This window comes from Antedon mediterranea, chromosome 4 (assembly GCF_964355755.1).
Source record: "Antedon mediterranea chromosome 4, ecAntMedi1.1, whole genome shotgun sequence".
NCBI lineage: Eukaryota > Metazoa > Echinodermata > Crinoidea > Comatulida > Antedonidae > Antedon > Antedon mediterranea.
The window spans coordinates 26,183,234-26,206,440 of record NC_092673.1 but is presented as its reverse complement, the minus strand read 5'-3'; the positions used below and the strand labels follow the sequence as shown (position 1 = coordinate 26,206,440).

The following is a 23,207-nucleotide window of genomic DNA, read 5'->3' as shown; positions in this document are numbered from 1 at the left end:
AGTATTTATGTTTCCGTTAACATCACCCCTCTTAACCAGGTCCCAGTATTTATGTTTCCGTTAACCTCACCCCTCTTAACCAGGTCCTCTAGTATTTATGTTTCCGTTAACCTCACCCCTCTTAACCAGGTCCCAGTATTTATATTTCCGTTAACCTCACCCATCTTAACCAGGTCCCAGTATTTATGTTTCCGTTAACCTCACCCCTCTTAACCAGGTCCCAGTATTTATGTTTCCGTTAACTTCACCCCTCTTAACCAGGTCGTCCCGTATTTATGTTTCCGTTAACCTCATCCCTCTTAATCAGGTCGTCCCGTATTTCTGTGTCTCAGTTCTACACCTCTTATCTCTGATCTCCTATTCGTGTAAATCACATAAACCTACACCACTCTTTAACGAAGTTGGATCGATATATACTGAACAAATGATTGTGCAATGTAAGTGGTAACTGTAGGTCGACAATAATTGATAATATGGCGATTCCACTTGATCAAGTTCCATAGAAACATAAGAAAAATTTTCCTGAGTATCGATAACATAATTATATATGCCGTTGTATGGAAAGATTCGAAGCTTCTGAAATCGCTTCCATTGTTGAGTTGAAATAAGTGGGGTTACAAGTTAGGAAGCGAACACTAATTAGGCTACTTTTCTTATTAGGCTTGGCTGTGGTTCTCTCTTTTGTTGCATTCTATCAAGTATATTTAATGCATTTATTAGACAACATTAAACAGACAGAACATAGACGGCTACAAGAATATTGTAATACTATTTCGATAATAATAGCTCTAAAAAATAAGTCGATGCTATACATAATGGCGCGAATAATTGGATTGGTTTGTGAAAGCAATTTGCCTAAATGTATAAACGGTAGATTTTGTTACATTTTAATGTTGAAACGTAAGATACGAGATTAGTTTACACTAATGATAAGAATTATGCGATAAAAGGCATGACGAACTATATCGGAGAGTAGGCCATACAATTTGAAAATTGCCGTTCGTGTGAACTTTATAATCACGAGACAAAATAAATACTTTAATATATTAACACTTAAAAGCATGGAAGTAATGTTTGTCATAAGCGAATCTTTATAGATCGTAATTATTCAAAACTTTTGTTGATCGTGTCTACGTACCATCGAAAATCGATAACAAAATACAGAAAATATAATTAAATTGCATATATTTAAACTATATTTTCTAAACCAGTTATGTTATATGTTTTATAAAGCTCTGTCTACACTATCAAATGGGGTGTGCCCATGGACATGATGATGTCATAATACTACCTATCATATTTGGGCACATTACACCTTTGTTGTCAAACTAAGTTGATAGTGTAGAGCTTAAGGACGGCTACATAAAACAAATATACCATTTCTTGTTAGTTCTTAATGAGTGGCATTATAACTAATCGAAATGAGGTTTCCGTAAAATATTAATGTAGGACCACATAATAGGCCTACACATTAAATGTTACCATTTCTACAAAACACTTATAATATTCGAGGCCCATATTTATATCGCAGGCCTATGCTTTATACTATACCTGCTATATACCATGATTAATTAATTAATTGAGGACAGTCGTTATAAATCTTTACTTTACGACCGACCAGTACACCAACAAAATTAAAAACTGTAACGGACCTACAGAAAACATAATACTTGGGAGAAACTTTACAGCAAAAATAAACAGAGCGACCAAGGCGGAAAAGTCAGAAGACAAAAATCGATATAGTGCTATGTAAGGTTTATTAATGATTAGGCCTCGGCACTAATAATACTTAAGTGAAAAGAGGGATAATTTCGTAGGTACGCTAAAATTACTAAATTAATATAAGGACATATTAACGATTATAGTACATACCGGTACGCTTTATTCGAATTGTTGGAATAACTTTATTTTGCTTTCAAGCAGACGTAAAGTTTGTAGAGACGTTAGTGACCTGAAAACTTATTTTGTTATCATAACGATTACAATTAAAACAGAATATTTAACTATGAAGTTTTGCTAAAAACTTTACTAATGGAAGTGTCCACGTGCACGTGACGTGGATTTAAAAAAAAAATAAAAATGATGTGCATGTCCTGATTAATTATACCGGTAGCTCACTTGAATGTCGCCCTCTGGAATTTCGAAATGTATTGTAATGTAATGTATTTCCTCTTTTTTTATTATTATTTTTTAAATTAATACGTCTCAACATCTATAAGTCCAGTCCACCTTAACTAAAGCAAAAAATAATATAAAAAATGTCAATGGTAGACCTCGGAAAGAAAAGAGAACTTCAAAGATCTTTAAATAACGCCCTCTATTTATTATTTACTGTTGCTAAATTGACGATGGCAACATAAGTACAGACTATCTTTTGTATGTCATCTCCAGTCTGGATCCTCGAAGTCCTGGTACCAAAAGAGTAAGCTAAAACTAAGCAGTGAGTTGGTTGGATTTTAGTACCATGATTTTGTTTATGCTATTGATTAGGCCTATACGTCATCTTAAGATCAGCGTCTAATGTACAGTAATAACATTTGTATCGTAGGCTGATTGCCGCAACAGCGCAAGCAAGGCTGAAATCATCACCACCACCACTTTAAGTAAGCCTGACCAATACCAGCCATCCAGTCAGTAGTTAGACTTGTAGCCTAAAGAGCATCGTCTTTTTGACACAACAATGGAATACTGTGTTTAAGGCTAACTTTTGTTCTGCTAGCCCTATGGCTGGCCAACTGTGTGTGTCTTGCCAACAAGCAGTTAAATATCAGCAACATCATAAACCATGCTCGTCATGTGGGACTAAATTGACGGGTGCTGGAGAGGAAGATGGTAGGCCGAGTGATGGTGGACATTTACCTGGTGGTGTTAATGTGCAGTCTGGTCTGCCTCCCTTGCATCTAAGTGCCGGTAGAGTGGTAAGTATCTAATGTATTGTACAAATTGTAAAGTTCTGGATTATTATTTTATGATAGATATTTTTTTCGCCGTGGTTAGGATTCCGGCACCGGAACTCAACTGCCCACCGTTAGGGAATCCGACACGCTATTGCGCATGCCCAGAGCTCTGGGAAGTGAATTATAGCTTGCACTAATAATAGTGCCACACCACGGAGAGTCGGAGTGTTATAGGGATTTACTGTAGCCTAGATAGTCGTTGCGCGAGCGAGAGAGCGATGGATGAAACTTGGCCTATGCCATACATGAATTAATAATTAAAATATGACTACGCCACGCGTTAAAATAATTATAATGATATTAATAAGTATCAGTATCTATCTAAGAATCGTAATGCTGTTTTTAGCGTTGCGACCCTGACTTCCCAAACAGTTTTTTTCACATCCACGCGGTGGCTGCCGTCAACAAATCAACTTGTGATTGCATGTTGTATATGTACAGTATAATGCGTTATGAAAAATCATAAAACTAGTCATGTAATTATATAATTCATAATGATATGAATTTTATATATGAATGAAGCAACCACTTTTTAATTACAAAATAAATACTATAGGCCCACTGGTCACGTAGTCTAACTGGTAGCCCTAGCCTAGATTAGTGGATCCCATATTAGAAGGCATCTAGGTTAGTTCGCCGTGTGGCGCAGCTATGAAATAATCCATCGCTGTTGATGATATAAGTATAGAGTCGCCGATTACCTCGCTCTGGGCATGCGCAATAGCGTGTCGGAATCCCTAACGCTGGGCAGTTGAGTTCCGGTGCCGGAATCCTAACCACGGCGTATTTTTTTATCTTTATATCATATTTTTATTCAGTTAGGGAGGTCTTTTTTTTCCGTGCAGGGTTATTACTGTACATTGATGGTCTGATTTTTTATTACGTTATACATTATTATACCTATTATTATTTCTTTTTATTTATGCAATGATTAAAATAAATGTTACTGATGCAAAAATCGCCTTCCAATAATTGTGTTTGGTCAAATCAAACCTGATTGGTTGTATCAACAATTTTTGCCGCGTACACCTTGACATGGTTCACCTCACGTACTTGACTTACAGTGCGTTTTTGCCATACATTGTTGAATGAAATCAAATTGGATTGTAGCCATGTTGCATCGTCGGTCCCACTTGTAAATATGGCACTTTGTGTCGATAAACCACTCTTTAGTTGTTCAGCAGAACTTCTATTGAGGGGAAACTTTAGGGACCCATCAGGAGTACCTTTAATATTAGATGGTTGGTTGTAATACCAGGGAGGTATATACCTCCCACACGTAATACAGTATTGTTCCTCACTCAAGAGACGAGCGTGTTTAATATTAATTTTAATATTTGATATTACTGTTGACTCTCCTTGTCTCAGTTACCAATCAAGTTCCTGTAATTATACAGACTTAATGTTACATGCATTGGTCTGCCTAAGTCATCTAATATTGATTTTTAACTATTGTTGGCATGATAACATAATACCAATAAAGTATTTTTACACTGTCAACACCTTGAATATGTATTGTCCTCTAAAAATGAAAAATGAAGATTAATAAAATCATTCTTTGAATATGCCATTTTGCAGTTTTAATAAAGATATTCACTTTCGTAAGAAAAAAATGTCACTTATAAAAATAAAAATTAAATGGTTATACCGTACTTATGCAAAAACCCATTGCCTACAGACAATTGTTAAACATTTTTGCTTTCAATTTGTTGAGATAAAATTTGCGGGGTATAGCATAGCGGCAACCTTCTAACATATTTTTGTTTCTGGTTTATTCATATTACAAATAATTACATATAAAATATTTTTTCCTTGTTGAACTTTAATAACTAACTTTTTTTTTTTAGCCTTCTGGAGAACATGAAAAGGGAACTAAAAAGCGTTTTGCCGGCCTGTCAAATATTTTAAATTCTATCAAAGGAAGGAGTCACAGTAATAATAGTAAAAGTGGCTGCAGTAGCAGTGAGCTACCACCGATTGTACCTGGTCAAAATATGGTGGCGCAGGCTGCAACTAGCTCGACAGTCGATAAACCAATCAAACAGCCAGAACAGGTTGTTGAAAATATCAAGAATTATAAACAATTCAAGTACGTCAATTATTTGTTAGTGGCTTATCTTATGGGCACCTCATCCTTCAGATTGAACTTTAAGAATTGATTCCTTTAGAATGCAAATTAGAATAGAGAAGACAGCGGAAACTACTGGTCACAAAACACAGTTTTTCATCATTCCAGACGAGTAGGCGTTAACTGGTTCACAAAATACACCTGTATCAGGGCGATTACCACCTATCTGATAGGACAGTGATTAATTTGCTATTAGTAATCCTTGCCGATGTGCTGTAAGACATAAAATAAAATGTACAGTATGATGGGGTTTTAGTGAGATAGGCCATCTGTATATGGCTGTTGTGAGAGTATACTAGATAGCCTAATATTTTACCATCTTTGTTGATGGTTATTATATTCATTTATTCGTCATATTTGTTATACCATTTTTTTCTTTTAGGGATGATCTTGAAAAAGCCAAGTTATCTGGTGATTATACCGAAATGCAGCAGTTTTTTGAGACAACATTTAGCTCATTCAAGAATATTAATCTTACTTTTAAGGTAATTTAATAGTAAATTTTATTTATTTTCATTTCTAATTATATCAAGTTTTGTTAATATTATATTGATAGTAGTATTATACAAGATGGAAATTTTCTCCATGTTATGTTTTTTTTTTACCAAATTTAATGAGGGTGATCCATCCAGCACTTGCTGATCATTAGGGACCATCATAGGTTCACAAGACAAACATATACACAAGATGCTCTACATAAACAAAGTCTTATTACAAGTCTTTGGGAGTGGAGTTGTAATTTTGTCCTTAGTAAAAATCCTGACATGTGACGGAACTTGAACCTAGGACCTAACTACACTAATTTATAGAAGGATTTGGCATTGAAAGATTTTGGCATTTATTGTTTTATACATTACATGTCTATGAATAACAACACGCTCTTATGTTTTATATTGAGAAAAAAGGATATTAACTTTATATCTTTACCAAGAGCATTTCTCAGCTACACAAAAAAATGTTTATCTTATTAAAAATGATTTCATGAATTTTCCAGCGTGATCCTTTAAAAGATTATAAAACTCCAGAGGATTCTGGGATACATCAAGATTACGTAAGGGCGGTTTATGAATGCATATTGAAGTTGCCGTCAGATTCACAGAAAACCGCTCTCAAAGCGATTATTAACAGTCTACTTAAGGAGATGAAAAAGTGAGTTTTAATCAATAATTGTGCTTCATTTTTGTACAATATTGTATATTTACATATTTCACATTACTCTATATGTATAAATTCCATAATTATACATTCTTTGTAATATATATTTTTATTTGATCTATAGATAAATTACACTATCAATATTTTTATAAATTGAACGATGAATAATTCATTATTTTAGAAAATTATTCCTTTGAATTTTTACCTGTTTTTGTTGCTAAAAAACAACAATAGTTATAACTAGCCTATTTAGCATTATCTATTATAACACATCTGTAAGTGTATCTTTGCAAAATGATTGGTTATTTCGTATCATGTGACATTGATTATTTTTTCTATTTGAATAGTTAAGTTACTACATGGTATATGTATGTTTAGCTTTGTGTAAAAAACTGGAAACTATTTGAAAGTATTTTTAAATGTATGATAGAATTTATGTCTGTTTTATCTTTCAGACCAAGAGACAAGAACGATTTACGGGCGTATCTTGTTCTCTTACAGGTAAAAATACTTTGTTGATACTGTTGCTAGGAGATAACGGCGTAATGTCAAGGATAACCCATATTTATAAAGAATATTAAAATATTAATAACAACAATGTTTTAATACACAAATGTTATTTCAAAGTGTACGACCATTTAAACAATAACTGATGAAATTAGAAAAATGTTTTTAAAGTGTTTTCATTGAACTCGTCACCCACAAGAAAACAAGATTACTGTACTTCGTCGTGGAATCAATTTTATGGCCAATGGGCTCTCATTGGATTAATTTCTTTTAATGCTTACTTTATTGTCCGCACTCAGTCATGCGACACCATATAATCAATTTTAAATAAAATACAATATCCTTCAAACAGTAAACGTTGAAGGCTACGTAATAGTCTCTTCTGAAAGTCATTTTAAAAATAAGCTCTTCAAGTGTTAACATTTTTGCTCACATCTAAGATGGGCAGAATTCTCCACGATGTAAGTGATCACATGTTATTTATTCGACACCATTTCGCGTAACACACGATATGTCTTAGTATACTTAAGTCTCCAATAAAAGATGATTACCTACGTTGCCATGGTTCCCATTGATTTACTTTCTTAGTTTTGTGTTTGACTTTCTTCGCATCAGTGATTTTGAATAAAGTTGATATTGGCTTCTATAATTCATATGACATCATGAATATAATAATGTACTATAATATGTATTACATTTATGTATATATTACATTTTTTTCTCATAATATCTTAAGCAAAAAGAACTTTCTAATAACAGTGTAATAACAATAAAGAACTTTTTTTTCAATAATTCATATCATTAATGTAATATCTATTATGTTATACATTATTTTCGTCAATAAAAAATGTGGCATTCGTCAAATATTCATAACAATAAAAAAGCAATAAAGAATTTGTTATTGTAATGTTAACAAGTATGCGGAGGTTGAGGCGTCCAAATTCAAGTTTCTGATATAATATTTAGTATGTTATATCATGTATACATGTTAGGAGATTAAATTTAATCTCATAAAATTTTAGACAAAAAGAAGTTTTTATTGTTATGTAGATTTGACGAAAGCCACTTTAAAAAAAATTATTAATCCGTAACAAGTATCCAGGGGTTGAGGTGTCCAAATTACAGTTCTGGTGATTTTTATAATCAAATCTATGTTTTATTCAGAAAAATATCTTTGTATATTGTGTGAATGATCTCAATGATGCAATTAAGCGCAGAAATATGTATATGTAAATAATCATAGTACCAATAATTTTCATATCAGCTATGTGAACTTCATCTCAATTAACATATTCATGTATATTTATTTACAGAATTCCCAGTTTAAAAGTTTGTCAACATATGTGATATTTGCTCATCTACTACGGCAGACGGCTAACCTCTGCGATCCAGATCATCATTTCTTAGTTCATTGGTTTAAAAGGTACATTATTCTTAAGCTATGTCTACACTATCAATCTTTATGTGACAACAAAATGTGATGTGCCTATATACTGTATGGACATGCTAGTTTGATAGTGTAGACAGAGCTTAAGGCTTATTTGTTACCCTTACCAGAACTTAGTGTCAATACAATTAAGATGGTTTGTTTTAAGCCTATCTGTACCATATACTGATTGCAAGATGCTTTACTCTCATTGCCTTACCTGAGGGTCCCAAATGATCAGCAATTGCTGGATAGATCACCCTAATTAAATATGGTGAAAACCAAAAATAAGGATATGTACAAAACGTGTCATAAAAAAGTTATGGCAAATCAATAACAAAAAAATAAATAAAAACATGAAAAAATTATTTATGTTTATGATTTCAATCAGTTAATCAAAATCAATTTATTTGATAAAACTAAGCATATGTACACATATGTCATCAACAAGTTATAGAAAAAGGATCTCAAAGTAAGCAAAGCTTTTTCAGTCAAGACCCTTAAAACAAAAATAAGAAGTTATGTATGTTAACAATAAAAAAAACAAAACAAGAATAAATTTCTTTAAAATATGATAAATATTGAAATAAGGTTGAAATTGAGATAAGCTGACCAATTTACAAATGTAACTATAGTTACTTAAACAAAAATATTTGCGATTGATTAACATTAAAACTAAACTAAACCCAAAAACCAGCTTTGATTAAAAGACTGCCCACACAGTGAATTCTATTTCCGGGCTAATAAACATGATGATTATGATGATGATGATTAATACATTGTTTATTAACCATTTTACGATATTTAATAGTAATATATAATAATATATATACGAATTTGTAAAGTGCCAATTCCAGCAACAAGTGATCAAAGGCGCTGTGGACTAACATGTTGCGCCTTTTCAACAACATTCTTCTCCCCTAAGGGTCCCATCGTGTCATCGGCAGACAACTACGGCGCCATTACGTCTGTCCCTGACAGTGTGTGTGTATGAACTAGTACACCGGGGTAACCCCCTACTCGTCTCGAAAGATGTACAAGGTTCTTTAAAGTGCACATGAGCCAGATGTACACTGGACCTACGGTTTATAGTCCTTATCCGAGAAGACTTGTTCTACCACCAGAACCATGGAGCGAGTGAGCCTCGAACCCTTGCCGATGTTATGGCTATGGATTACGGTTCCACTGTCTTAACCGCTCGGCCACACTCACTCACTCACTAATCACAATATTTTACTTTGCATTCAGATTACCAGTGACTGCATTTAGTGGTATTGTATCAAGACTTGTCCAATTCATTTCTGTCCGACTGTCACCACCTGAAAATTCAGATCTTCCTCCGTTGATCAAATGCTCATGGTGGATTCCATCTGCAACTAAAGTTTTAGCGTTACTGAGTAAGTCATCGTATGTTGCTCGTGCTAACTTGGGCTGTGTTTCCGCAGTAAAAACAAAATAAAAATAAAGTGCGCATGATCAGTTATTAGCAAACAACCAGATGCCCAATCACATTACAACAATTTGTCCTTCAGGTCAAAGGTTAAAAATCATTGCATCTATCCGATGATTATCTGATTTGAATGAGATATTTCAAGTGGTATCAGTTAAACCCTGTTTCCACAGGCAGTTAATCGGTTAATTTTTATCGTTAATTATCTTTTTAATTTTTTGCTGCGGAAACACAGCCTAATATTACCAAGAATTGCAGATGACAGCTTTTGTCAAATCATAGATATATGTATAGCTTTTGCACATTTTAAAATTTTGGTTAGTCACAGACGTATGGAACGCAAAACAGTTTGGAAATATTCCCAGATTTCAGTTATTCTATTGCCTTTTAGCAACCTTTCGTTTTCACAATGCGACTATGCAGTCATTCTGCACATGCTCATATGTTCCTCAGCATGTCCAGAATAAATTTCCTTCTCAGCCTAGTGCCGCTTTGTTAAAATGAAAAGATACAGATTTCTTTTATTATCCAATATAATGGAAATACACAAAAATTACATAATATCTTGACTTGAAAAAAAAAAAAGTGAACAGTGAAAAAAGAACAAGAAAAAAAAAAAGCAAATTTATTTTATGTTGCATGAGCCTTAATCTAAATTTTACCAGTTTGGTTATTAAAAAAAAATAACCCACTTTAGCAGAATAAATTGGCACCCCTCATATATCCTTCATGTTATTGATTAGTTGTTGTCTTGTTATCAACAGATGCCGCCAATGGATTATGTTTTCCTAATAAATTAGTGTACACAAAATTCTACAGCGATGCTCTTGATACTATTGATCTTATGAAAGAGTACTATGCCTGGCAAAATCCATCTAATTACCATTCGTAAGTTGTTGAATATTCATAAGTGCATTCTTATTACTTGGGTAAAATGAAAATTTTTTATGGGTAAAAATTTCAAAAATTCAGTAGAACCCATTTTTGGGACACCCCTAATCAGAGGAAACTTCCTGTGCAACGAATGAGTAGCAACATATGTTTTAACATTACATTCCGGCCAAAAGCTATTCAATTCAGGTGAGACTCCAATCGGGACACTTTATTGGGTCCCGGAGGTGTCCTCTTAATAGAGATTTTACTGTATATGTTTTTATCACAATTGCCAACAATTCATGGGGCACTCTCTATAAATGCGACTCTTTGTTGGTGTTTTAAGTGTCTCTCTTAATAGGACACTTTGTTTGGTCCAGAAGTTGTCCCCTTAATAAGGGTTTCACTGTATACTTATATTTTAGAATTAACACTATGAAAATCAGTTTGTTTCTGGTAACAAACATACAGCTAAACACTGTTTGTATTGTTGTTAAAAACTTTATATATATATATTTTTATTATTTAGTTTTAGTTTCTGCCAGTATCCATTTCTTTTAAGTCTTCAAGCAAAAAGAGCAATCCTACAGAAAGACTCGGAACATCAAATGATTATGACAGCAAGGGTAAGTAGTTTAATGATATAACGGCATCATAGAAGCATCCTTTACTGCTCTTGAAAAAAACCAAATCAAAGTGTTCATTTTTAAAGGTGGAAATCTAAACAAATCAACATGATCATCTTACAAAACATAACAAGAAGTCGTATCCGGACAACTACCCCTGGACAATTACCACCCGGTATCCTAGGGGGTAGTTGTCCTAGTGGGTAGTTGTCCTAGTGGGTAGTTGTCCTAGTGGGTAGTTGTCCTAGTGGGTAGTTGTCCTAGTGGGTAGTTGTCCTAGTGGGTAGTTGTCCTAGTGGGTAGTTGTCCTAGTGGGTAGTTGTCCTAGTGGGTAGTTGTCCTAAGGGGTAGTTGTCCTAGAGGTAATTGTCCTAAGAGGGTAGTTGTTCGGGTGGTAATTGTCCGGGTGCTAGTTGTCCAGGGGGTAATTGTCCTAGACCCCAAGAAGTACCTCTATCTGTTATATCTGATTGGCTGATATTATGCAACCATATTGTATGAAGGGAACGCTTCAGATGCATTGGACTCGTTTTGATCTTTAAGTCAATTGGAACTGGGTATTTTAGTTCATGAGCTAATGATCTTGTATTGTTTAAAAGTTTTCATGATAAATGAACACTAGTAAAGTAAGGTTTTTGGTACACCATGTGTTCCAAATTAAAACCATTGAACTTAATTCACCAATTAATGTAACTATTTTGTCTTATAGCGTACCTTGGTACAGAAAGTTCGACAACATCAAATGCCAGATATGACTATGTTGTTCTTAAACCTAAAAGTTCGAAGGTCACACCTGGTTTCAGACTCCCTCCACGAGGTAACGTCTGAAATAATTTTTCTTCTTAAATTTCATGAGAAATGTTTTAAAGTATATTTTTGAATTACGGTAAACTTTTGTTTGGCTATTTCTATGATGGCAGAAATCCATGCAAATGTTATCCTCTTATTTTTTGGCTCCCACTTGGATGCAATGCATGTTCGCTAGAAGTAATTTGACCAATCGTTAAATGACATCATCCAAACTATCACTTGTGATTGGTCAACTCACTTTCACTGTGCTTACGTTGTTGTGTTGCGTCCTAGTGGATGCTTTTTAAAATTTAATATCTGGTGTTTTGGAAAGTCTCTTTTTAAAAATGCATTTTAAATAAAGATTTAAGAACTTTTGATCAAGTGGGTTATGGAAAAGTTATTGCACTAAAGATATATTTCATACTCAACCTTCTATGAACTTTAAAAGTTGTATAAGTTTAATATGATGTTAAAATTATAGTCTTCATTTATTTTAAGTATACATTGTCATTACTGATATACTAGATGAATTTTAATATCTTTAAAAAAAACTAATGGTGTAATTTATCATGAATGTTACAATCAATCAATACCTGAAGCCGACATTATTTAACAAAAAAAATTGTATGACTCTAATTTATCATACAAATTATCGACTACAATGTAATGAAATATTTCGGCAATGAATAAATGACAAGCTGATAATATTTAAGCATTCATCATTTCATGTTGGAAGAAAGCCTGCCCTCATTTGAGAACAACCTGCATTCACACACAGATCCTATTAAATTGGTAGAAAGCCTGCCCTCATTTTATTACAGCCTGCATTCACACACAGATTCTATTAAATTGGTAGAAAGCCTGTCCTCATTTTATTAGAACCTGTATTCACACACACATTCTATTAAATTGGTAGAAAGCCTGCCCTCATTTTATTACAATCTGCATTCACACACACATTCTATTAAATTGGTAGAAAGCCTGCCCTCATTTTATTACAGCCTGCATTCAAACACATATTCTATTAAATGTGTTTTACATGTATATTTATAGATTGCTGCAAAGAAGCAAGACTTAAAGAAGAAGTTACGGGTGATATTTGCTGGTGAACCAGGTTTAGATTTGGGAGGCCTTACAAAGGAATGGTTTCTTCTGCTACTCAGAAAAATATTCAAAGAAGAATATGGTACACTTTAGATACTTTTTCCTGCCGTTTGTCATGTTGGATCACTTTTTCCTGACCTATAGCATTTTGTTTGCTGGGCCAGAATTTCTGCACCCATCCTATCAAATATTGCTGGCTTGATAAAGTGTTCTATCCTCTTAGGATTGTTTAAAGTTTTACCAAATTGCTCTGGCACACAAACTATTTTTCTTCAGCTAAAATCTTACTTAGATTTGTAGTGTCTAGGTTAAACGGATTTAACCCTTTGAAGACGTGGCCTGTATCCCATACTGTCCCGAGGCCCGTATATGTACGGGATGACTTTTTAAGGTCATTGAACTTTTTGAGCATTTGACCTTTGACCTAGGTCAACAACAAAAATGCAATTTTCGGAAGGCCAAAACATTTCACATTAAAACAAAACAATAAAACCAACAATTGCAGAAAGTTACAGTCATAAAAATGAATTTTGCATTTTTCCTAAACCTATTAAAAATACCTTATTTAGCCTCAGTCAATTTGAGGTAGAAAGGGTCTTGAGTTGAGGGTTGAGGTCTTCAAATGGTTTAGTAGAAAAGAAATGTCATTCAGTTTATGGATGATGATGATATCCACAGAACTTTTGATTTGCAATGACCTACTATGTTATGTAAATTAACTGTGCTCATGTGAGGCATGCTTCCTGACTCCAAACAATACAACAATTGACATGACTTGTTCGGTCATCATAACTCAAAAGCTCTCTAATGGTGATGGTACTGTATTATAAACTTATATATTCAACAGTAGTATTAATGATGTACATTTATAATGTAAATTTTTTTTCTTGTTTAGGTATGTTTCTTTATAATAAGAAGTGTCATTCGTTTTGGTTTAACCCTTCATGCGTCGACTGCAATCAAGAGTACAACTTAGTTGGTGTTGTATCCTTTTAACTTTGTTACAAAACATGTATACTGAAACGAAATGTAAATGTATATAAAATGGATGACTTTTGGGAGCAGGAACGCTAGTAGACCAAACCCAGTACTGTTTTGATTTTGATTATTCTGGAAATTTCCTCATGACAAATAACATTTGATAATTGAAGTAAAGACTGAGTAAAGTGCTCCCTTTGTGAATACAATTTTTCATTCACATACATTCTCTTGTGAAAGCATGGTTCCCACTTGAAATGAAATGCAGCGATGTAGGTACAACACAACTGTGCGCTTAGTTCCCACTTGTGTTGCATTCAAGTGTGAACTAAGCTTTAGCAAGAAATAACCAAAACCAGGTTAAGTTTATGCATGTGTCTGCTCATTCAATGAATGTATCATACTCTCTGTACATCATATATACATTCTAGAAAAACCAAAATCTACTGAACTGAAATTCTGCTCACATTTCTGGTCCTCTGTCATGTCTTTTATTATAACAGCCACAGTGTGTTATAGTTAGTGATTAAATACCATCTAATGCAATGTAGACAGCTACTTGCCACATGAGAGCTGTAAAACATGGACAACGTAACATTTTTATACTGAAGTCTGTTTGCCACAATCATTTACCCATTACTTCATACTTCATTAATGTTTTTGAGATGATATTTGTCGCCTCAAGAGAGTGATAAATATGAATTTCAGAGTGCATAATTGAAATTTGTACTTAAAAAAAAAAAAAATATGTAATAAATTATTACTAGAATATTTCATAGTACAGTAGTATAATATATGTTTCTATTTCATTATCAATGGTGATAATGTATTCTTCTTTTAGTTTTTAAATCAATTTTCTTTGTTGTTGATAAATTAATTCAATAGATTTCCTCCTTAGGTACACCCCTAGTCAGGAGACACTCTTTTCAAGGTGAGGGGGGTGGGGGAGAGGGCACTTTCCAATGAAGCACTGATGTTAAGCTCTATTTAGCAGACACCCCTATTAATTGAAAGTGTCCCCTTAATAGAGGTTTTAATGTATTAAACTTTCTGTCCTTTACTCGGTTCTATCAGAAGTAACTCCAGAAAATAGCATAGTATTGAGCATAGTATTGAACAAAGTATACATAAAATATTATGAAATTCGATTATTTTCAGTTAAATATATTTCCTAACAAAAATCTGTACAAATTCAGGAAACACAAAACTATTATTTTTTCACGTTGTTAAAATTTAAATACAAATTCAGTTGAAGTAACCTATTAATATTGTGCTGTCGTCATAGTTATTGATGGCATAATAATCAAAAAAAGTAATAGTTATTTTTCTTACTAATTTAAAAAAAGGAATAATCAATTTTATTATCATATTGCTTTCATTATTACCATTTAGATTTACGTTCTTTTAAATGTTTAAATTACTACAAAGCAGTAACAATGCGAGGTGAAAATATTAATGTAATCTGATTTAGCCATAAAGCATATGAATAAAACATAATTATGTAGAGGGGGTGATTTACTTTAAAGATAGGTAGAAAGTGACATTTTGGACAAATTTGAGTTATTGTATAATTCATAATCTACACAACAGGCGTCACAAAAATTAATTTTTACGATAGACAATTAATAGAGTATTAATTACTTTATATAAATAGTAACATTTAAAAAAAGAAAAAATAAAGGCTTTCTTGGATCAAAGGTGAATCAAAGGAAAAACATTTTTTTTTCAGGAGGCCACTCACACCCTACATTCAACAACCCTCTCCCCACTAAATTCTGAATTAACCCTTTATTCTTTATGAACACAATATTCTATGAGTTGTTAGAAAAGTGAATATGTTGTAGCTATTATTATCCTTAACATTTTGGCATAGCTGATGGGACTGGCCGTATACAATAGCACTATCCTAGATATTCGATTTCCACAGTGTACCTATAAGAAACTGCTTAGCCCTGCGGTGGTGCCCTTTAACAACCCACGAGCTGAGGTTGGCAAATGCTCACTGAACTTCAACGATTTTCAACATGTTAAACCGGTAAGCTAGTCACACAAAAACATTTTTTTAGTTAAAGATGTATTGTCCATTTGACTAATTCCAAAACATTTTTTTTTTTTTCATTTCGAAAAAAGTTGGTCATTTTGAAGTATCAAAATAGTTATTAACTTTCACCAAAAATTAGTCGAAAAAAAAAATAATTTAACCAAAAAAAATAACTTTGACTTCCAGTCAAAGTTTTCAATCAAAACATATCTCATAATGCAACGCGCTGGGATGCATAATCATAAAACTTCCTCGCGATCTGTGTGACCGTGACAAGTTGTAAACAATCCTAATTAGCATCATGCATATTATGCATACTCATAGTTTGAAATCTTTGTTTACTTTCGCTTGCGACGATTTCCCAGACGAAATGTAATCTAATTAATTTACCTGTTAATTACGTAAACTTGTTGTTTTTGGCTCAAATTTTCGACTTAAAGTGAATAACTTTAATATTAATTTGATATGGCCAATTTAAATTTAGAATATTTTTTTGTTCATTTTTTGTGTTTCAAGGAACAATACGTCTTTAATAATATACATATAACCAAATTTTATTTTATAAATAAATGAATGCATACATTTGACTATCATACAGACCCAGAGTTTCCTGATAGAACGACGCAGTATATGAGTATGTGGTTGAAAAATACTAGGGTAGCATGGAATAGGACTGGCCATCTGCTACATACAGTAATTCTGATGCTTAGTACAATGGACTCCTAACAGCTCATTCCCCTATGTTCATAAGAAAACAAGACTTGCCTTTACCTTTGCCTTTTATATTTCTTTTATATGGAAAAAAACTGCCAAGCAATGGTTTTATAAATATAATAATGTAATACATAACTACTGTATTTATTTAACTTAATTCTACATAATGCTATATAGCCTATCTGAAAACATTTACACAATTTAATAATAATAATAAACTTGTTTAAACAAACTCAGAAGAAAATATAGTGAATTATAAGATTTATCTAATCTGTAGGTAAGTCACCAAAATTCGATAAAAATCCTGGATAAAGCGTTTGAATACGCAATCGTTTTGTAACAAATTAAAATAGCGTGTTTTTATTATTTCTTTTAAAGGATTTGGCTCATGGACTAAAAGAATTATTGGAATACGATGGAAATGTTGAAGACGACCTTTGTATGACATTTGAGGTAAATTGCCATTTCTTTACTTTCCAATCGATAGTAGCATTTCAAGATGACTATAAGCCACTTTTAGCAGAATTTTTAATGATAATATGGATGTATAATATTGATTTATCAATATTGCGTTTGATCTATCTTTTGTAAGATTTCTTTGCCATGTTATGGATCAGTGAAAACGACAAACCTAAAACCAAATGGAGACAAGATACCAGTAACAAATGATAATAGACAAGGTATATGTTCTACTCTAATTTCATCTTACTTAGACAGTATTGGTACTATGATACTATTATTCCTTTTTAACAATTTTTTAAGATAATGTACATACTTCTCTTTGAGTAGGTATTTTGGAGATAACAGAATAAATAGACTATAACTATATGTTCTCTCCAATTACACCTAATTATTTACCTCCGCCAAGGAGGTATATGTAATCGATCACGTGTGTCTGCCTGTCTGTTTGTTAGTAGGATTACTCAAAAAGTAATTACAAGATCTTTACCAAAATGATATACAGATAGATATGTGGTCAAGGACCACTCCATTAAATTTCGAAGGAAATCTGGACCAGGGTCCCAATTCGAGGTAGTTTAAATAGTATTTGTACTATTATTATGCCTTTATTAACATTCTTTACTTTTACATACTTCTTGGGAGGTATTTTAAATATACAATATAATGCCAAACACCCTGCTCATCCTTACTTTAGTAAATATACAATTGCATGGTATTTTATCAATTTATGTTTTCCGTATTTGATTGGGTTACCACTTTTCTCAACAGGAAATATATTTTTTAATCAAATGGTAAACATTAATTAATTTTCATTAATGCAAGCTTGTGTATTGAGTATTAACATAATTTTCAAATTAAATACTCGATGGAAAAACAATACCTATCGTTGAAGTCACCAATCGCATACCCTAGTTATCACAGGAGAATAGTTTCTTTAGAGCATCTTGTTTGTAAAAAATTCATGCAGTGGTAAAATTTGCTATTAATATCCCACACAATACAAACCTCCAAAATCTCCTGATAATGGTAGGAGTCTCCCAATAGTTTTTATGTCATCTTCTGCTAAAATCCAGTATTTTCACATTTTGTGCTTTTGGTATGCCAACCCATGTTTATTATTATAGATGCCAATATCTTTCACCTAATTAGTTGAGGTAATTTGCAAAATACTATAGTGCCCTCTATACTATAGACATGCTTTCATAAATCCTCATAATATTTCACTTTTCCGAGTTGTGAGGTTTGCGCAATATTATTTCTTATAAAATCTATGTTTATCTTTTAGAGTACGTTGACCTGTATATTCAGTACATTTTGAATGACGCCATCTATCAGCAGTTTGCCGCATTCTATCATGGATTTCACAGTGTTTGCGCTTCCAACGCCCTCATCATGTTGCGGTCAGAGGAAGTGGAAATGTTGGTATGCGGCAATCCGAACCTGGACCTTGATGCATTGGAGCGAGTGACTACGTACGATGGATACGTCAAAACAGATCCAACTATTAGGTAAACAAAATGAGTAGATTAAGAATTTCTTTTTTTCAAGCGTCATTTAAATTTAGAGAGTAGTATAGAGAAATAATCATGAGTTACAACCCTGACGCTAAGTTGGGATTGAACCCTTGACCTTAAAATTGGAGGGTAAGCATGTTGACCACCAAGCTACAGTTATACTACACACTAGCACTATTATATTAGAAACCAGGGGACACTTTAAAAATTTCACCCACTAATAATCAAAATCATATTTCTAAAGCTCTGTCTACACTATCAAACTAGTTTGACAAAGAAAGTGTGATGTGCCCAAATATGGCAGTGATATGCCCAAATATGGTAGTGATATGCCCAAATATGGTAGTGATATGACATCATCTTGTCTATAATTATATTACATCAAATTTGTGTAGATAAAGCTTTACACATTTTACACACCAGTAAAACCTTCGCTTATCCTGATGTGCATGTGAATACTAACCTTGTTTTCATCAATTTCAAATTCGCATAAAAGGCATTATTAATATTTTCATTATCCACAGGTTCATTTTAATTGATAATTTAATATACAATTATACTTTACTTGAGTGTTCATAGAACATTGGCCAAGGCCTCTATAGATTTATCATTATTATGCCGGTCATTAAAACAATTACTATACGACTGTATTATTTGATTTCCTGGAGGAGTGTTCATTAAAAGGGCAAACAATTGTTGAATTAAACATAAAGAGTACCCAATCTACTCCTGGTTGATGTGAAAATAATTACTTTTCTCATGGTCGCAAGTCCTTTGTGAGTCAACAACCAAAATTAAAGTAACTATACTCTAAGTGTACATAGAGCAGGGCTGAGTTTTTCAATTTTCACCACCCACCCCAATTCTCCAGCACAGATCATCATATGTTATATTAATAATTAAATTTAAAGCATCTTTGACTCGTCTGTTTTAACCTTTCGCTGCGGCCTCTATAGAGACACCAGTGTGATTTTTGCAGAACATAATTAAACTAAAACTAAACTCAAAGAAATTGTGTTTTCAGATATTTTTGGGAAACTGTAAAAGGATTGACCACAAGTCTGCAGAAAAAGTTAGTTTTGTTTACGACTGGTAGCGACAGAATACCGATTGGTGGAATGGGAGAGATGACGTTTAAAATTATCAAAGTGGAAACTTCAAGTACTATGTAAGTTTAATTATTTAATTTCATTTATTAAAATTATTTATACTTGGTGACCTATTCAGTACAAGACTGCTCTCAGTTACGTATAGGACTATGATCAGTACACCGAGACAATCCCCTATTTTTTAATAGTAGGCCTACCAAGTTATCATGCACATATGTAATGTATGTACACAGAACTACCATCTTTATGTTTCATCTGAAGGACAAGGCAATGAGACTAAACTATATTGCGCTAAGCTCTGTCTACACTATCAAAAAATAAATGTGATGTGCCCATATATGGGTATATCACTACCATATTTGAGCATATCAAACTTTATTTGTCAAACTATTTTGATAGTGTAGACAAACTTAAGGATACAATTAAGGTCTCAAACTCATGCCTCTCCGCTACCTAAGCTACTTAATTTGAACTAAGGTTAGCTATATTAATAGTGGGTTAATTAACTCCCTGTACAAATATAGGCTCTATATAATAATAATAATCTAAAGTCAGACTAATAATTTAAGAACTTCAGCAAACATTCAGTATGACTATTATAATTGCTGACCATTTGACAGGAATGGTTGGAATTTTTATATCAATATGCAGAAAATAGTTTATAGTTTAATTTGTTGCTTCTGAAAATAATTACTATGCTTACTATAAATATCTTTATACACTTTTTAAAATATAGTTTTATATATTTGTTTTTTACACAGGTTACCCATGGCTCATACATGCTTTAATCAACTCATATTGCCTCCTTACAAGAGCAGACGACAGCTGAAACAGAAACTCACAATTGCCATCTCTAACGCTGAAGGTTTTGGACTAGAATAAGGTGTCGTCTGGAAACTTACAAAACACAAAAGGCTGTAGGTCTAGATTGATGATGGATAACTTGTCTGCATCATTGTATAGCTACGATATCTCCAATACTGAAGATGTTGACTTGAAATAAGTATTAGAAGAAGAAATTAGACTTCAGAAAGCCCAATTTTCTATAGGTCCTTTTATGAATGCAATGAATAACTCAACCAGAAATTTGCCATACAATGGTATAGCCAATCTGAAATCGTTTTTATAGAAGATGTGATTTCACACTCAAAGTTTAAATAGTCATTGTGAATTACAGACTCCAAGTACAAATAGTCATTGTGAATTTCAGACTCAAAGTACAAATAGTCATTGTGAATTACAGAATCAAAGTACAAATAGTCACTGTGAATTACAGAATCAAAGTATAAATAGTCATTGTGAATTACAGAATCAAAGTACAAATAGTCATTGTGAAATTACTACTGTGTTGTCCTGCTAAAAATAAAAACAAAACTCTTGCTATGAAATTGGAGTTCAAATACAATGGAACTTATAGATCAAATTTAATATGATAGAATATGTAAATATGATATTTTGTTTATGCTGAAATTGTTTGTTACAATGATCATTACTACATGTGCTCTAGTATTTGATAATGTTATACAAGGTATGTAGATAGATTGATTATGTGTGCAATATTGTAAATATATTAATATCTGGCGTTTTTTATTTTCATTATATAAATTGCTAGTTAAGCCAAAGTAAACTTATTGAACAAGCTTTTCCCAGTGAAGTGTGTAATATACTGATGGTGTAAACACCTCCCACCCCCCTCCCCCACCATGATGTACAATTTAATGATCAAAGGCATGATCTGTTTTGAAAGGGACAGGGAATTCAAAGAACAAAAAAAAAACTACTTCAAACAGTATTTTGGATTTAAACAGCTGTTACGTTGCTGTTTTATGCAACATTTTATGGATTTATTGATGAGATATGGGTACACATAGAAGCATGTATTTGTTACAACTAGCAAAGTTACTCAAATTTCGCCCCAACCTTAGCACCCACCCTGAATAATACTGATTCACAAAACACACTAATTTCTATTTACTAGATAGACCAAAGAAGCTGTCTACACTATCATACTTTATGGTCAAAAAATGTTATGTGCCCATATATGGACATGATGATGTCATATCACAACTATATTTAGGCATATCACTACCATATTTGGGCACATCACACTGTTTTTTTGGTCAAACTAGTTTGATAGTGTGGACACAGCTTTATTGTTTACCTGAACACCCTGGATATTGATTCTCAAAACCCAGTTATGTTTATTTATTATTTATATATTTTTAGTAAAACTAAATTTGACCAAAGAAATTGAATATTGTTTATCGCTACCAAATTGCAAATTAATATTAACCCTTTACAATAGATTGCTAGTTTGTAAATCATTGAGCCAAAAAATCATAAACTGCTTTGATATTTAATGTATAGGTTTCAAAATATTTAAATGTTAAACCGGGAATTGTTGACACCCATGTTGAAGAAGGTGTGCTAGTCAGGGTCTGTCTCTACTAAGACTACATTCTAACTGCAAAAATTATGACCTTTTGCTCCTATAATTGTAAACATATTCTATACAAGCACCCGAATCTCTGTACTGTATTTTGATATCTCCAGTATCATAGGAATAGTTGGTGATACAACATCACATGTGTTTCACATGTTATACCATAACCTAACCCTTAACTACCTTACATGATAGTTGATACAGGCACCACATGTGATACAAATGAGATGCTGTATTACCAAATATTTCTATGATACTGGGCAAAATAATTGTAGTATGTGGAGATACACCACTGAGAATTGAGTTATGACTTAATATAAATGTTTATGATATAGTTGTTAAACAGTTCTTATATTCATTCACTCATAGGACATAATGTAGGCCTATAAGTACAGTTGTATAATTAAACATACAATCTCATTCACAAATATAATTAATGTTATATTGATTAATTTCAACAGGTAATTAAGGGTAACAACCATAATCATTACAGAATTCTCATTTTTTAATCAGAGAAGTTTCTTTTTAAATTAGTATTAAAAAAAAGATTCTATATATACATTTAATTTTGAATTTAAACAACAGTGTATCTTTATTACAAAACTTTACTGCCATAAAATCATATATAAGGCCTATATCATCATTATTATATAATTATGTTTAAATATCAAATGTGAAAACAAATATTGTATATATTAAGTAGATAATAATGATAATAAATGGCTTTGTATTGGTGGTTTATATCAAAACATTAATAACATTATTTTGAAATTTAGCAAAGAGAACTCATTTATTGCAATGAAAATTGGAGTTACTTACGTATAATAAGGTCCCGTCGTCAGGTTTTCTAGATAGAATTTCAAGAACAAATTTGAGTGCTCGTTGCCTTATATTATATGCCTTGATAAACTGTATTGGTAATATATTT

At 32.6% G+C, this 23,207-nt stretch overlaps 1 protein-coding gene across 1 annotated transcript; it reads left to right on the top strand.

The window, feature by feature from the left end:
* Positions 1-2,528: 2,528 nt before the first annotated feature.
* Positions 2,529-23,207, top strand: LOC140046174 (probable E3 ubiquitin-protein ligase HECTD2). The gene is made up of 18 exons (XM_072090731.1): positions 2,529-2,918; positions 4,805-5,046; positions 5,468-5,570; positions 6,080-6,234; positions 6,696-6,741; positions 8,061-8,170; positions 9,422-9,570; positions 10,388-10,511; positions 11,026-11,122; positions 11,832-11,939; positions 12,968-13,100; positions 13,914-14,002; positions 15,870-16,031; positions 17,130-17,204; positions 17,344-17,431; positions 18,499-18,721; positions 19,752-19,895; positions 20,598-23,207. The coding sequence occupies exons 1-18, from the start codon at positions 2,724-2,726 to the stop codon at positions 20,716-20,718; spliced, it is 2,364 nt and encodes a 787-aa protein (XP_071946832.1). The 5' UTR covers positions 2,529-2,723; the 3' UTR covers positions 20,719-23,207.